The following is a 14273-nucleotide window of genomic DNA, read 5'->3' on the forward strand; positions in this document are numbered from 1 at the left end:
ATCAATGGTTTGTTATAAAGAAATGTATGCAAAAAAAGTGCATTTTCAGAAATCTATATCCAGATATTATAGTTTTGGTAGTCATGGGAACCTAACCCCTTGTTCCCCATATGTTCAATGTATCAACTTTTGCATTTTTGGCTTTTGCACCATTTTCTAGAAATGTTACCCTTCAAAAGTTGAGGACTGACTGTATATATACCTATAGGATACACACACACACACACACACACACACATATATGTATATATATATGCATATAATGTATGTATATGTATAGTACTTTGTAAACTTTAAAGTGCTAGCTATTACAGTAGTATTATCAGAGAGGAATCTTAGAAACCATGAATATTGAGAATACTGTAAAGACTGGTGCATAGTTATAAATGTTGATTGACTGACTGCCTCCAATTTTATACCCAATATATATTTTCTATTTTATTTAGTACATTGAAAGTCAACATGGTCTAGGCAGAGGTATTAAATTCAAATGGAAACAATTCTGGTAGAACATATATTGACTTAGAAAATTATAAATTTATGTTATCGATGTTGTACTGTATTTTTTTGTTTACTCTTTTAAATATTTTCCAATTGCATTTTAGTCCTTGCTTGGGCCCTGCTAGGGAGTTCTGGCTAGGAAGACTATAAGTCTATAGTTCTGGGAATAAAAACTAGGCCTAAAAGTCAAGGAGATCGGGTTCAAATGCTTTCTCTGACATGTCACAGAAAGACAGGACTTAGAAGAAACTCTCTAAAATGTTATGCGATAAATGAATCACACTGATTCCATGCTATACCAACTAAATTTCAGGACTAGACCCCCTAAAAAAGTTCAGCACGTTGACTTAAATATTACTATATCAACACTAACTTTAAAAACTCCAATTGAGAGTTAATCAAAAGTTAAATGTAGGGCAGCTGGGTAGCTCAGTGGAGTGAGAGTCAGGCCTAGAGACAGGAGGTCCTAGGTTCAAACCCGGCCTCAGACACTTCCCAGCTGTGTGACCCTGGGCAAGTCACTTGACCCCCATTGCCCACCCTTACCAATCTTCAACCTATGAGACAATACACCGAAGTACAAGGGTTTAAAAAAAAAGTTAAATGTAAGTTAAGCATTATAAAATACAGAAACCATTGAATAAGATTCCTTTGAATGAAAGTGAATAAATTAACAATAACTCTGATAGGGATATATATGGAAAAGATAAAAATATAAAAACAAAAGACACTTATAATTTTCTTAAAGGAAACATATTTTGCTTTCACATCCTACCCTTCAAAAGGTAATAGGAAAACTTACCCCCCAATGTTTCAATCAGCTGCTCAGTGGATGGTTGCAAGTGGTTCCTCAGGAGAGTATAAATGGACATCACCATCCCTGGAGTACAGAACCCACATTGAGTGCCATGGCCTTTGGCGATCCTTTCCTGGAAGCCAAGAAAACACTCTTGCCATAAAGCTTCAGCTTATAGTATCTAATATATGCTCCTTATTTACACCAGTAAAGGTATGCACAAGGGTATGCTGTGTTACAAACAATTCCAGAAAGAGATTACTCCAAGAGAACCATGAGAGCTATTTCATTTCAATTCAATAAATTATTCCAGACATAACTTGGAGGGAATTAAGATGGTAGTAGCTAAAGATCTTCATTTAGCTTTCTTCCCATACTGCTTCCATCTGGGTCAAAGAAGGTGAACTGGAGGCCTTGGTTTGACATGGAACCTGTCCCTGAAAATAATTTCCAACTCCTTCAATTCTCAAGCTGTGCTCACTTTAGAAGGCTCACTGACCTCTGGAGTGTATTGTACTTTCTTCCTTTTTGATTCTTTTAATATATGAAAACTTCAGCTATGAGAATATAGGATTTGATGAGGACATTGCTCCTGTCTGAATTTGTAGTTCCTTTCTGAACCCAGCACACATACATAATATATACTTAGTAAAAATGAAGATATGAATGAAGGAAGGAAAGTTTTATGTCTTAGAGTGGTATACATAGCAAAAAAAGCTTAGGTTGTCTCACTTGGAAGACTGGCAAGCAGGCTAGAAAGACCAGCCGTTCCTTCAACGAACAATGTTGGTTAAGATCTGTATTATTTGCTTTTTGTTCAGAAATTTTGGGTTCTAACTTTGTCTTTGATCTGCCTTTCCCACCAGACAGAAAAGGAAGAGAATTCAAAAACAATGGATCTCTGAGTCTTTGAAAAGTGCCTCAGTGACCCAGAAGAATGTAACATGTGTGCATTCTCAAGCCACATCTGCTTGTTTCAGAGCTGATTCAGCAGGCTCAGACTTTCTCACCATTATGCTATTTTGAGATTTAGACTTTCCAAAAGATCTGTGCTCCAATTAAGCAATATCTGTGCCCAGGCACCCCATTATAACTTCCTTAATCTTGTTTACTTCTCAAACACCTTTCTTCAGACACTATAATTAAGGTGCTGCCACGTTGCCTTTGGACAGTGAGATTAGGCTCTTGCTGTTCTATGTTGGCAAGTTCTGCACACTAACAGAAATATTAATAATTTTATAGTAATACTATATAATTTTATATAGTAAAATACTAATAATTTTATAAAGATTCAGTGTGTTTCTTTGACATTTTTAATGACAAATTCCTGCTCTCAAGGAGCACAAAATCTAGTAGGAGATGTATAAAATACACATGCGGACACAACTACACAAAGCAGCAAATAAAAGTCAAGTCAAATTGATCAGGTACCCAAGTAGATTTTCCTCAAGAGAATTATCTCATTTGACTATCTGTACTAACCAAACTGGGGCAGCTAGCTAGGGGGTGCATTGGACAAAACATTGAGCCTGGAGACGTGAAGACTCATCTTTATGAGTTCAAATCTGATCTTAGTCTCTTATCTAGCTGTGACCCTGGGAAAATCAATCATTTTTGCCTCAATTTCAGCAACTCACTATGTGCAAAACAAAACAAAACAAAACAAAAAAAAGTGTTTTATTTCAGACTCATAAATTCAAGAATACGCAGAACATGTTATGATGTATTTTTACCTGAACAGGGTGAATCCTGGTTTTAGTGCTTCCAATACCTTCTACGGTGGTGACTGCAGCCCCAAAGAGGGAACATATGGGAATCAAGCAGGCTGTGACAGAGTAATGTCTTCGGGTTTTACATAATAAAGAAAAGAATGATTAAAACAATGAAAGTAATTTTATCTAATAATAGAGAAGAGACCTTAACTTTAGGAAGTAATTAAAATGGCAATAATATTCAGATGGAAACAGAATCAAAGGCTTGTACCTAGAAAGTACCTCAAGGGGCATCTAGAACAAATAAAAGCATACCAAAGTTTCTCTGGAACAAAGGAATTATCTTACAGTTAGTTGGCATAGTAGACGGAGCATTACATTTGAAATAAGGAAAAACTAAGTTCAAATCCTGCTGAGGCACTTACTAACTGAGTGATTATGGCAAGTGATTATCTCTTAGTCTCAGTCTTCTCATCTGTGAAATGGAGATAATAATAGCATCTACCTCAGAGAATTGTGAAAAATCAAATGGGAAAGTAGGTAAAGCCTGTTTTGCAAAACTTAAAACAATATATAAATGTTAGCTATTATTTGCATTTTAAAATAAACATTGGGGATAGCTAGGTAGCTCAGTGGATTGAGAGCTAGGCACAGAGACAGGAGGTTCTGAGTTCAAATCTGGTCTCAGACATTTCCTAGCTGTGTGACCCTGGGCAAGTCACTTAACCTCCATTGCCTAGTCCTTACTGCCCTTCTACCTTGGAATGGATATGCAATATTGATTCTAAGATGGAAGGTAAAGGTTTTAAAAAAACAGGAGGTAAGGGTTTCAAAAAGAAGAAGAAATATTATGTTTTGTTTCTAAGGCAAAAGAGCAGTAAGGACCAGGCAATGGGTGTTGAGTGGCTTGTCAGCTAGGAAGTATCTGAGGCTAGATTTGAACTCAAGATTTCCCATTTCTGGGCCTGGCTCTCAATCCAATGTGTCACCTGGTTTCCCCCAAAAGTGATTCAACAGTTCCCCCCAATACCTGATTCTAAGACAGAAGGTAAGGTGTTTTTTAAATTTATTTTTTTATTTTTTTAAACCCTTACCTTCCGTCTTAGAGTCAATACTGTGTATTGGCTCCAAGGCAGAAGAGTGGTAAGGGTAGGCAATGGGGGTCAAGTGACTTGCCCAGGGTCACACAGCTGGGAAGTGTCTGAGGTCAGATTTGAACCTAGAACCTCCCGTCTCTAGGCCTGGATTTCAATCCACTGAGCTACCCAGCTGCCCCTCAAGGTTTTTTAAAAAAGAATAAACCTGGTAGATAATATTCTATTATTCTTATTTTTTTCAACTATATATTTCAAGAATTAAAATAGCATCCTTTCTTGCTTTATGTTCATCAGTTTAGAATTTGTGAGTGTTGATATTCAGGTCATGAAATTACTCTTGAAAGTATGTTATCCTTAAGGAAAAAGACTTATACAAAAATATTTATAATCTTGTTCTTTGTGGTGGCAAAAAATTGGAAAATGAGGGGATGCCCTTTGATTGGGGAATGGCTGAACAAATTGTGGTAAATTATGGTGATGGAATACTATTGTGCTTAAAGGAATAATGAACTGGAGGAATTCCATGTGAACTGGAAGAACCTCCAGGAATTGATGCAGAGTGAAAGGAGCAGTCAGGAGAACCTTCTACACAGAGATGGATACACTGTGGCACAATCGAATATAATGGACTTCTCTACTAGGACAATTCTAGAGAAAGAACTGTAGGAGAAGAAACAGAAGAAAAACAACTTCTTGATCACATGGTTTGATGGGGATATAGACTCTGAACAATCACTCTCTTGCAAATATCAATAATATGGAAATAGGTCTTGATTAATGGCCCATGTAAAACTCAATCAAATTGCTCATTGACTACAGGAGAGGGGTGGGAGGAAATAAAATTTTCAAATCAAAAGAAAAAAAAGCAAGTATATTATCTTCAACCCATAAAGATAAAGAAAGATTAGGTAAAAATTCAACTGATAATAACTTCAAGCCTTCCCTAGCCAATAACTGAGATCAAATATCTTTTTCTTATAAATACTCATTGCCTCTAAGAACACATTGTTTCTCTAAACAAGAACATAATGGCCAGCTAATTTCTGTCCCAAATTTTGTCCCCAATTCAAAGAAACTACTGGCAACAGCAGTCACAGGATTTTCAGGTCTCATTTCTACACTATCTACAGAGGTAGTCACTAAACATGGATTACAAAACAATACTCCAAGTGGAAAAATTTCTGATGAACCAAGTTTAAACAGAACTTTTTAGTTTTGTTTTTTCCTTGAGTGAATCAGGATGTTTTATTCCCTATGTTCTGTCTGTCTTTGCTTTGTAATATGGAAATCTAAGTGACAGATTTTCTTTTCAATTAGAATAGAGGGACTTGGGTTTTCTGTCAAATCTGCAACCTCTCTGTATCTTACAATTTTAGAGTTGCCAGGGACACTGAAAAGTTAAATGACTGGTTTAGGTTGCACAATTAATATGTATCAGAAGAAGAACTTGAATCAAAGTGTTCTTGACCAACTCTGGAGTCAGAGGACCCGCATTTATTAACGACTTCTCTAACCTAGGTTCCTCTTCTCCCTGAGTCTCAGTTTCTTCTAGCTGCATTTGCTTTAGATGACTTTTCAGTTCTATATCTATGATCCTCTATACTGAAGATTTTCTAAGACTTGAATGGACAGCTAGGTGACAATGGAGAGAACATCAGACCTGGAACCAGGAAGACTTGAGTTCAATTCAGGTCTCAGATAATATTTGTGCAACCTGAGATGTGTGATACTAAGCAAGTCACTTAACTTAGTGGATAGAGCACTGGGCTTGAAATCAGGAAAATTCATCCCCATGAGTCCAAATCTGGTCCAAGACAATAATTAGCTATGTGACTCTGGACAAAACATTTAATCTTGTTTGCCTCAGTTTCCTTTTCTTCAAAATGAGCTAGTGAAGGAAATGACAAACCACTCCAATGTCTTTGTCATGAAAATTCCCAACAGAGTCACAAAGAGTTTCAACAACACAGAATTGAATACCGGATCTTCTTGCTGCTGGAGTCATATCTTGATATCATCACTGTGCAGGCCCCACAGCCTCCTCCTCCACAGCCATATTTGGTTCCTGTAAGACGGACTAGGAAGAAGGTAGTCAAGGAAAAGAGGACTGAAATGTCTCTTCTTGTAGATTCTCACCACTATTGTGACTTGTTTATGCAAATAAGACATAATTTTGTTATGATGATAATAACAGATAATTTGGAGAATCAGATAAATGTGTCAAGGCCAATAGACCTTCAAATCACAAACACTGATTGACAGGCTTCAGTGAGAAAGGAGGGGGTTAGACACTCCTGGATCTCAAACCCCTCCCCCCTAAACAGTTGCTGTTTTCAGTTGGAAGATGGAGACTGGCTAAGATTCTTCTGGTAAGTTTCTGTTATGGCTGAAACCCAATGATGTTCCCTTTCTTTAATTTATATTCCTCACAGGTCTGATAGAGAAATAAGTAGAAGATAGCTATCTAACTGATGAGGACAAAGATAAATGATCTTCTTAAAACTGGCAGCAGACAGGATTCAAACTAGATGTCCAGACTGAGTTGTGAGTATTCCACCAAATAATTTCCAGGCACAGATTTGAAGGTATAGCTTATATTAAGAAGTAACAAGGAAAACTAGAGTAGTTAATGAAGGTATTTGAATAAGGAAAGCTGACCCTGAACTATTAGGTTGAAGCTGCCCTTCCCCCCCACAAGAGGGGGTGAAGGCACCTAACTGAACTTGTTAGATAATTTATATATCTGATCACTAAATCACTAGATAATTATTATATTGATATTGATGAGGATTAATTCTAACAAACAGGTTAACCCTTGAATAGAAACCACACTGGCTTATGCCACAATGGCCACTCAGGTGATCCCCCCAAGTCTGGAGTAATAAGCAGTCAGTCTGCTCACTTCAACCCCCACAAAGCAACTGCCAACTCCTCTCAACTGCCCCCTCACCCAAAGTTCTCCAGGGGGGTCCCCTGGAATTCTGGGTGAGGCTGTCCCTGTATCTTTGCAGGGATTCCATGCATCCATCTCTATATAACAAATTTTCTGAAGAGTCCTGGTTATCCCATAAAGACTCTCTGATTTCTGTCACCAATCACTTGGTGAAAATCATTTGCCAAGACCAAAAAAGTCAATCTTCAAATAGTTCTTTAGAAAGGAATGGGAAAGAACTGGGATAGGCATCTCTGGATCTGGATGGAGACTGGATCTTTCATAATTTTCACCTTTATTTACTCCGCTATACCCCAAAGCTAGAAGAGCTGATCAACACAGAAGGCATACTACTATAGTTATTTTGAACATGAATTTACAGTTTGGCTTCTCTCCAATCCTACCTTTAATTTATTTATGATGTCAAAAAATTCAATAGTAAGATGATTTTTAAGTTGAATTTTTTTAAATGTAAAGTGAAAACAGACAGCAAACAACTCTTAGTCTCTATTCTCTATGATCTATCCTACATAACTTATTCATATTTTTCCTCTTAATGAGAAGCACCAAAGTATTTGAGCGCCACTCAAAAACATACAATGCCTTCCTTTTGCCTACTATATGAAGACCAAATACCTTAGCCAAGAACCTAACCAAACCTCTCTTTCCAACCTTATATTCCCTTCACTTGCTTTGTGTGTAAGCTAAATTTTAATATCTATCTCCCATTTTTCCACCTCGGTGCCTTAGCTTTCTCTGTTCCTTATGCCTAATTAACTTCCCTAGATTAAATTCCATCTATCTTTGAAGGTTTAGAATAAACACTACTTTTTTTATCAACATTTCCTTGATCACTCTCCCTCCCCCATGCAAAGGACCTTTTCTAGCCTTTAACTTTCTCATTATACTTTGTAATATTCTTGAGTATCTAACATGCCTTAAATTATAATATAGTTATTCATTGTAAATGTATACCTGGAGGTAATGCAAAATACCTGAAAGAGCTGAGTTTTGGAATTAGAAATCAAGAATATAGTCACATCTGTACCTCCTACTAATTGAGTGACTTTGAACAAGTTACATTTCCTCTTTGAGTCTCAGTTCCCTCATTTGTAAAATGAAGATAAAAATTATTGCGTTACTAATCCTATGGAGCTCTGAGAACAACACTTTAAACACTGTAAATGCGAGATTTTATTTTATTCTCCCTACTGGATTCTCAGTTCCTTAAAGAAAAGAGACAATGTCATAATTATCTTTGCTTACTTATCTCAAAACTTAGCACAGTTACTGTATTGTGTACTCAGTGGTGTCAAACTCAGACTGCCAGCCCTGAACCAGATTAAACTGTAACTGGGAAATGTTTAACAAAATAAATAAAAATAGCATACAATGCGAATAATGTAAATTTGTTGTTTTCTAAGTCAATGTGTCCAGGTAGGGATCTTTTTCTATTTGAGTTTGACACCACCAATGTACATAATGGGACCACAACAAATTTTTGTTGAATTCTTGAGTGAGCATAAGTACTATACTCTTCTGGAAGTTATCAAGAAATGAAAGTGATCATCTACTGTAGACTGCCACGGGGACCTTAAAATGGCATTTTCACAGTAATCAAGAGAAACCAAGGTTCTAATACAGGGGTAGATATGCCAGGGATAAACTATATTTACTCATGTTGTCTGTTCAATAGACTCTCAGATACTCCAATGAATCATCTGTGTAGTTGTGAAGATAAAGAATGAAAACATGCAGGCAAATAGGGTTATCCATTTTGCTCCTAAGAACAAAAAAATAATCCTGTGCCAGGAACAATTATGATTCCTGCTTTGGTGTCTATATCCACCTATATACTGTTGTTTTGGTCTCTAGAAAGTCTTCTGACTTGCTTCCAAAGTTTGGTTTAAAAAAACAAATCAAAAAATGAGCTGTTGAATACAAGCTATGGGCCAGAGAAATCAGGGAAATGGCTTACATTATGAACCTCTAAACATTATATCCCTAAACTAAAGATATTTGAGTGATGGCAGAAAGATATTATTTTAGTCCTATACCCCTCTTTTATTAGAAAGGGAGAAAATGCTATTAGAATAATTGACCACATCAATAAAACCAACAGAATCATGTGATTTTCTCAACAGATACAGAAAAAGCTTTTGACAAAATACACCTATTTCTATTTTTTAAAAAACACTAGAGAGCATAGTAATAAATGGAACTTTCCTTAACATAAGTAGTATCTATTGAAAACCAACAGAAAGCAGATGATATGATGATATACTTAGAGAATCCTAAAGAATCAGGAACTAGTTGAAACTAATTGAAATAACTAACAATTTTAGCAAAGTCTCAGGATACAGAATAAACCCACATAAATCATTGGCATTTCTATATATCACCAACAAAGTCCAACAGCAAGAGATTAAAAGATAAATTCCATTTTAAAATAATTCTAGAGAAAACAAAATGTTGGGAGTTTACCTGCCAAACCCAAACCAAGAACTACAAGCACAATTACAAAAACACTTTTCACACAAATAAAGTCAGATTTAAACACCTGGGAAAATATTAATTGCTCATATTGGGCTCATTGAATAAAATTGAAATGACAATTTTACCTAAATAAATTTATTTATTCAGTGCCACACCAAGTAAGCTACCCCAAAATTATTTTATGTAGCTATAAAAAATAATAAATCATCTGGAAGAAGAAAAGATCAATAATATCAAGTGAACTAATGAAAAAATGTGAAAGAAGGTTAAGTGGACTATAAAGTGGTAATCATCAAAACAATCCAAAGCTAAGAAAAAAAGTGGCAGATCAATGGAATAAATTAGGTACCCCAATACAGGTGTGATGTTGGTGAAAGGAGGAAGGATAAGGATGGGAGAAGGTATGGGAAAAGGAAGGGAAGGAAGGTAGGGCAGTAAGGGAAGGTAGCCCAGTCAGGAAACTGACCTGAGCCCTTCAGAGCTCAACAAAATTTAGACTATTAGACTACACTTTAGAGATATTTAAGCTGGGTTTATTTAGTTTAGGAAAGAAAAGGTCTAGGGAAGCTAAGAGGTAGATCTCCAACAGCTATGTGGGGACCAAGGTTCTCTGGGGGAAAAGGCTCTCCAGAAGTTAAGGTACGGAGTCCTGGGAGATGTAGTCTCCCAGGGTTCAGAAGGGGTTTAAACTGCGCACAGAGCAATAAATGACCATAGTCTATAATCCAATTTTTGGTCAATCAAATATCCAAACTTTTGGAACAAGAACTCACTATTTGACAAAAACTGGTAGGAAAACTGGAAAAAAGTACAGCAAAAACTTCATATAGTCCAACATCTCAGACCATACCAAGATAAGGTCAAAATGAGTACATGACTTAATATAAAGGGTGATACCTTCAGCAAATTAGGGGAGTTTAGAATTGTTTACCTGTCAGATCTATGGATAAGGGGAAAAGTTATGACAAAACAAGAGTTAGAGAGCATTATGTGATATTAAATGTATATTTTTGATTATGTTACATCAAAAGATGTTTGCACAAACACAATCAATACAACCAAGATTAGAAGGGAAGTGAAAAGCTGGGGGAGTGGGAATTTTATAGTAAGTTTCTCTGATAAAAGGCCTCAAAAATATGGAAAGAACTGAGTCAAATTTATAAAAATACAAGACATTCCTCATATGACAAATGGTCAAAGGCTATGAATGAGTAGTTTTCAGATAAAGAAATCAAAGTTATCTACAGTCATATGACAAAATGTTCCAAATCACTATTTGTTTTTTTAAACCCTTACCTTCTGACATGGAATCAATACTGTTTATTGGTTCCAAGGCAGAAGAGTGGTAAGGGCTAGGCAATGGGGGTTAAGTGACTTGCCCAGGGTCACACAGCTGGGAAGTGTCTGAGGTCAGATCTGAACCTAGGACATCCTGTCTCTAGGTGTGGCTCTCAATCCACTGAGCTACCAAGCTGCACCCTCCAAATCACTATTAATTAGAGAAATTGGGGGCAGCTGGATAGCTCAGTGGATTGAACCAGGTCTAGAGAAAGGAGATCTTGTCCTTACCACTCTTCTGCCTTTGAACCAATACATAGTATTGGTTCTAAGGTGGAAGGTAAAAGTTTTAAGAAATTAGAGAAATGAAAATTAAAACTCAGAGGTACCATCTCACACCTAGCAGATTGGCTAATATGACAGAAAAGGAAAAAAAGATAAAAGTTAGAGGATATGTGGGAAAATTGGTATCCTAATACACTGCTGGGAAAGTTGTGAACTGATCCAATCTTTCTGGAGAGCAATTTAGAACTGTGTCCAAAGGGCTTTAAAATTGTGCACATCCTTTGATGCAACATTATTACTACTATGTTTGTATCCCAAAGAAATTAAAAAAGGAAGAGGGGGGAGGACCTATTTTTACAAAAATGTTTATAACAGCTCTTTTTGTGGTAACAAAGATTTGGACATTGAGAGGATGACCATCAATTTGGGAATGACTGAACAAATTGTGGTATGTGATTGTAATGAAGTGCTATTGTACAAGAAAAAACAATAAAAAAGATGATTTCAGAAAAATCTGGAAAAATCTACATGAACTGAAACTTCTAGAACAGTGTATTTAGTAACAAATATTGTATGATGATCAACTGTAAATGGCTTAACTATTCTTAGTAATACAGTGACCTTAGATAAGTTCAAAGAACTCATTAAGAAAAATGCTATCCACCTCCAGAGCAAGAACTGATGGAGTCTGAATGCAAATTGAAACATACTATTTTTAACTTTTTTTTTCATTTTTTGTCTTCTATAATATAACCGAGGTTGAAATATATTTTGCAGGATAGGATTACACATGTATAAATCGAGATCAAATTGCTTATTATCTCAGGATTAGGGTAAGGAAAGGAGGGAAAGAATTTGTAACTCAACATTTTAGAAAATGAATGTTAAAAATTATTACAAATTATTGCAAAAAAATAAAATGTTATATTTTGGAAAAATAAAGAATGATTAAGAAAAAAATTGAAGAAATGTGAATGGTCACCTATCTTGAATCATTAGCAATCCTGAATCTTGGCTGTTGGTATGATTCCATCATACTTTCAACAAAAGTAAGAGAGACTTTAGATCACATCTATCTATGCCATTAATAGCGTGTAGTTCTATATGCCTATACATCTCATATCCTAAGTCTTCGTGATACCTGTGAAGTCATATTTGCCTCCATTTGTTAGGACATGTAGTATACTTATAAGTAGCCTTATGCTTATTATTCATACTCCTTGTATAAATATATAAGTTCATAAGTTTTATTGCTGCTCCTTTTCTTGGATATTGTCTCCCATGAATTATTACTCCTTTCCACCAGAATTCTTTTACTCAAATCTTGCCTGCTCTTCTCTATGCCATCTAATTTGCTAAATGCATCAGTGCATTTCCCTTCTCCCTACTTCATTTTCTGTTTAAAACTTTTTGAAATAAGATTTGAAGTCTCCAGGCAAATATTCTTGGCTGGCTGTCCTTCATGAAATAGCCGTCATTCCTAGACAAAAAAGCTCATCATATCTATATCTTAAGGTATATCCCAGAAATCTAAATCCTCTTTCTGACCAATTAGTCACTTCCCAAATCAACCCTTCTCTTTGAAAACTCCTGCCTTCAATACCATTTGAGAGAATTAGGTCAAAATTAGTTGCATTTTAATCCTAGTTCTTATTTCACGAGAATTAGATATAGTGAGCTTAATTTGACTTCTTTCTCTTTCTATACCTCATAGAGACAGATTTCTGAGTTTCATAGGAATGTGTTCAAAATTGTAGGTTCTCATGCTAATTAGTAAAATGATTAAAGGACAGAAATAGTCAATATTAGAGGGGATATAGAAAGACTGGCATACTAACACTATTGGTACTATAGAGAATAGAGGAGTGAAGTTAGTACAACCATTTGGAATTATATAAGAAATATATATGAGAAATCTGGAATTATATAAGAAAAGTCACTAAAAATTTTCTATCTTTCCATTGACCCAGACATACCACTAATGGGCATATATACTTCATGAAAGTCAAAGACAGAAAGAAAGAACATACTCATAGCAACACTTTTTGTAGTAGCAAATACTATTAACAAAGTGGTATCCATCAACCTAACACTAGCAGAGCAAACTGTGGTATATGAATATAATGCAATGTTATTGTACTGTGAGAAAAGATAAATATGCAGAATACAGAGAAAAATAGAAATTCTTATATGGACTAATGCCAATCAAAGATAGCAGAACTATTTTAATATGATAAATGAAAATAAATCTGAGGCTAGTACAGGCAGATTAGTTGCAGTGACCAATCTAGAAAAGAGATAATAAAGCACACTGACATCTCATTGGCAGAAAGGTGCAAAACATATAAATGCTGTTAGTGGTATGTTGATTTTATTGGCCAATTGTTTTTAATTGTTCTATTTTGGTATGTTTTGATTTTTGTTATTTCTTTGCTTGTTATAAGGGAAGACGTTGTAGAGAGAATACATATCAGAAATTCATATTCTTTTTTTTTATTTAGAAAATTTTCCCATAGTTACATGATTCATGATTCTGCCATCACCACCACTCTTTCTTTCCTCCTCCCAAAGCTGACAAGCAAGAAATTTATATTCTGTCATATTCAAACAAAAGGCATCAACAAAACATTTTTTAAAGCACTAAAGGTTGATCATGTTTCAATAGTTGGTCCAGGAAGCAATTAGGGAAACCCAAGAGTTAGAACTATAGCTTATCCATTTTGCAGAGTGGGCAGCTAAGTGGTACAGTGGATAGAGCACTGAATTTGGAGTCTAGAAAATTCATCTTCCTGAGTTCAAATCCAGCTGCATATATTTGCTAGCTATGTGACCCTGGGCAAGTCAGTTAATCCAGTTTGCCTCAGTTTCCTCATCTTTAAAATGAACTGGAGAAGGAAATGGCAAACCCCTCCAGGATCTTTGCCAAGAAAACACCAAATGGGGTTATGAAGAGGCGGACACAACTGAACAACACAAATACTCTATTAAAAAATTATAGGCAGGGGCAGCTGGGTGGCTCAGTGGATTGAAAGCCAGGCTTAGAGACAGGAGGTCCTAGGTTCAAATTTGGCCTCAGACACTTGCTATCTGTGTGACCCTGGGCAAGTCACTTGACCCCCATTGCCTAGCCCTTACTACTCTTTTGCCTTGGAGCCAATATACAGTATTGGCTCCAA

At 35.9% G+C, this 14273-nt stretch overlaps 1 protein-coding gene across 1 annotated transcript in view; it reads right to left on the reverse strand.

The window, feature by feature from the left end:
• The window catches only part of LOC123241403 (aldehyde oxidase 3-like), a 119115-nt gene that overhangs the window by 101818 nt on the left and 3024 nt on the right, over positions 1 to 14273 (reverse strand). The window contains exons 3-5 of the mRNA XM_044669060.1: positions 6087 to 6183; positions 3031 to 3139; positions 1304 to 1430 (exon numbers count right to left, since the gene is read on the reverse strand). Coding sequence (XP_044524995.1) covers positions 1304 to 1430; positions 3031 to 3139; positions 6087 to 6183 — 333 coding nt within the window. The remainder of the gene's footprint in view (positions 1 to 1303; positions 1431 to 3030; positions 3140 to 6086; positions 6184 to 14273) is intronic.

This window comes from Gracilinanus agilis, chromosome 3 (genome assembly GCF_016433145.1).
Source record: "Gracilinanus agilis isolate LMUSP501 chromosome 3, AgileGrace, whole genome shotgun sequence".
Lineage (NCBI taxonomy): Eukaryota > Metazoa > Chordata > Mammalia > Didelphimorphia > Didelphidae > Gracilinanus > Gracilinanus agilis.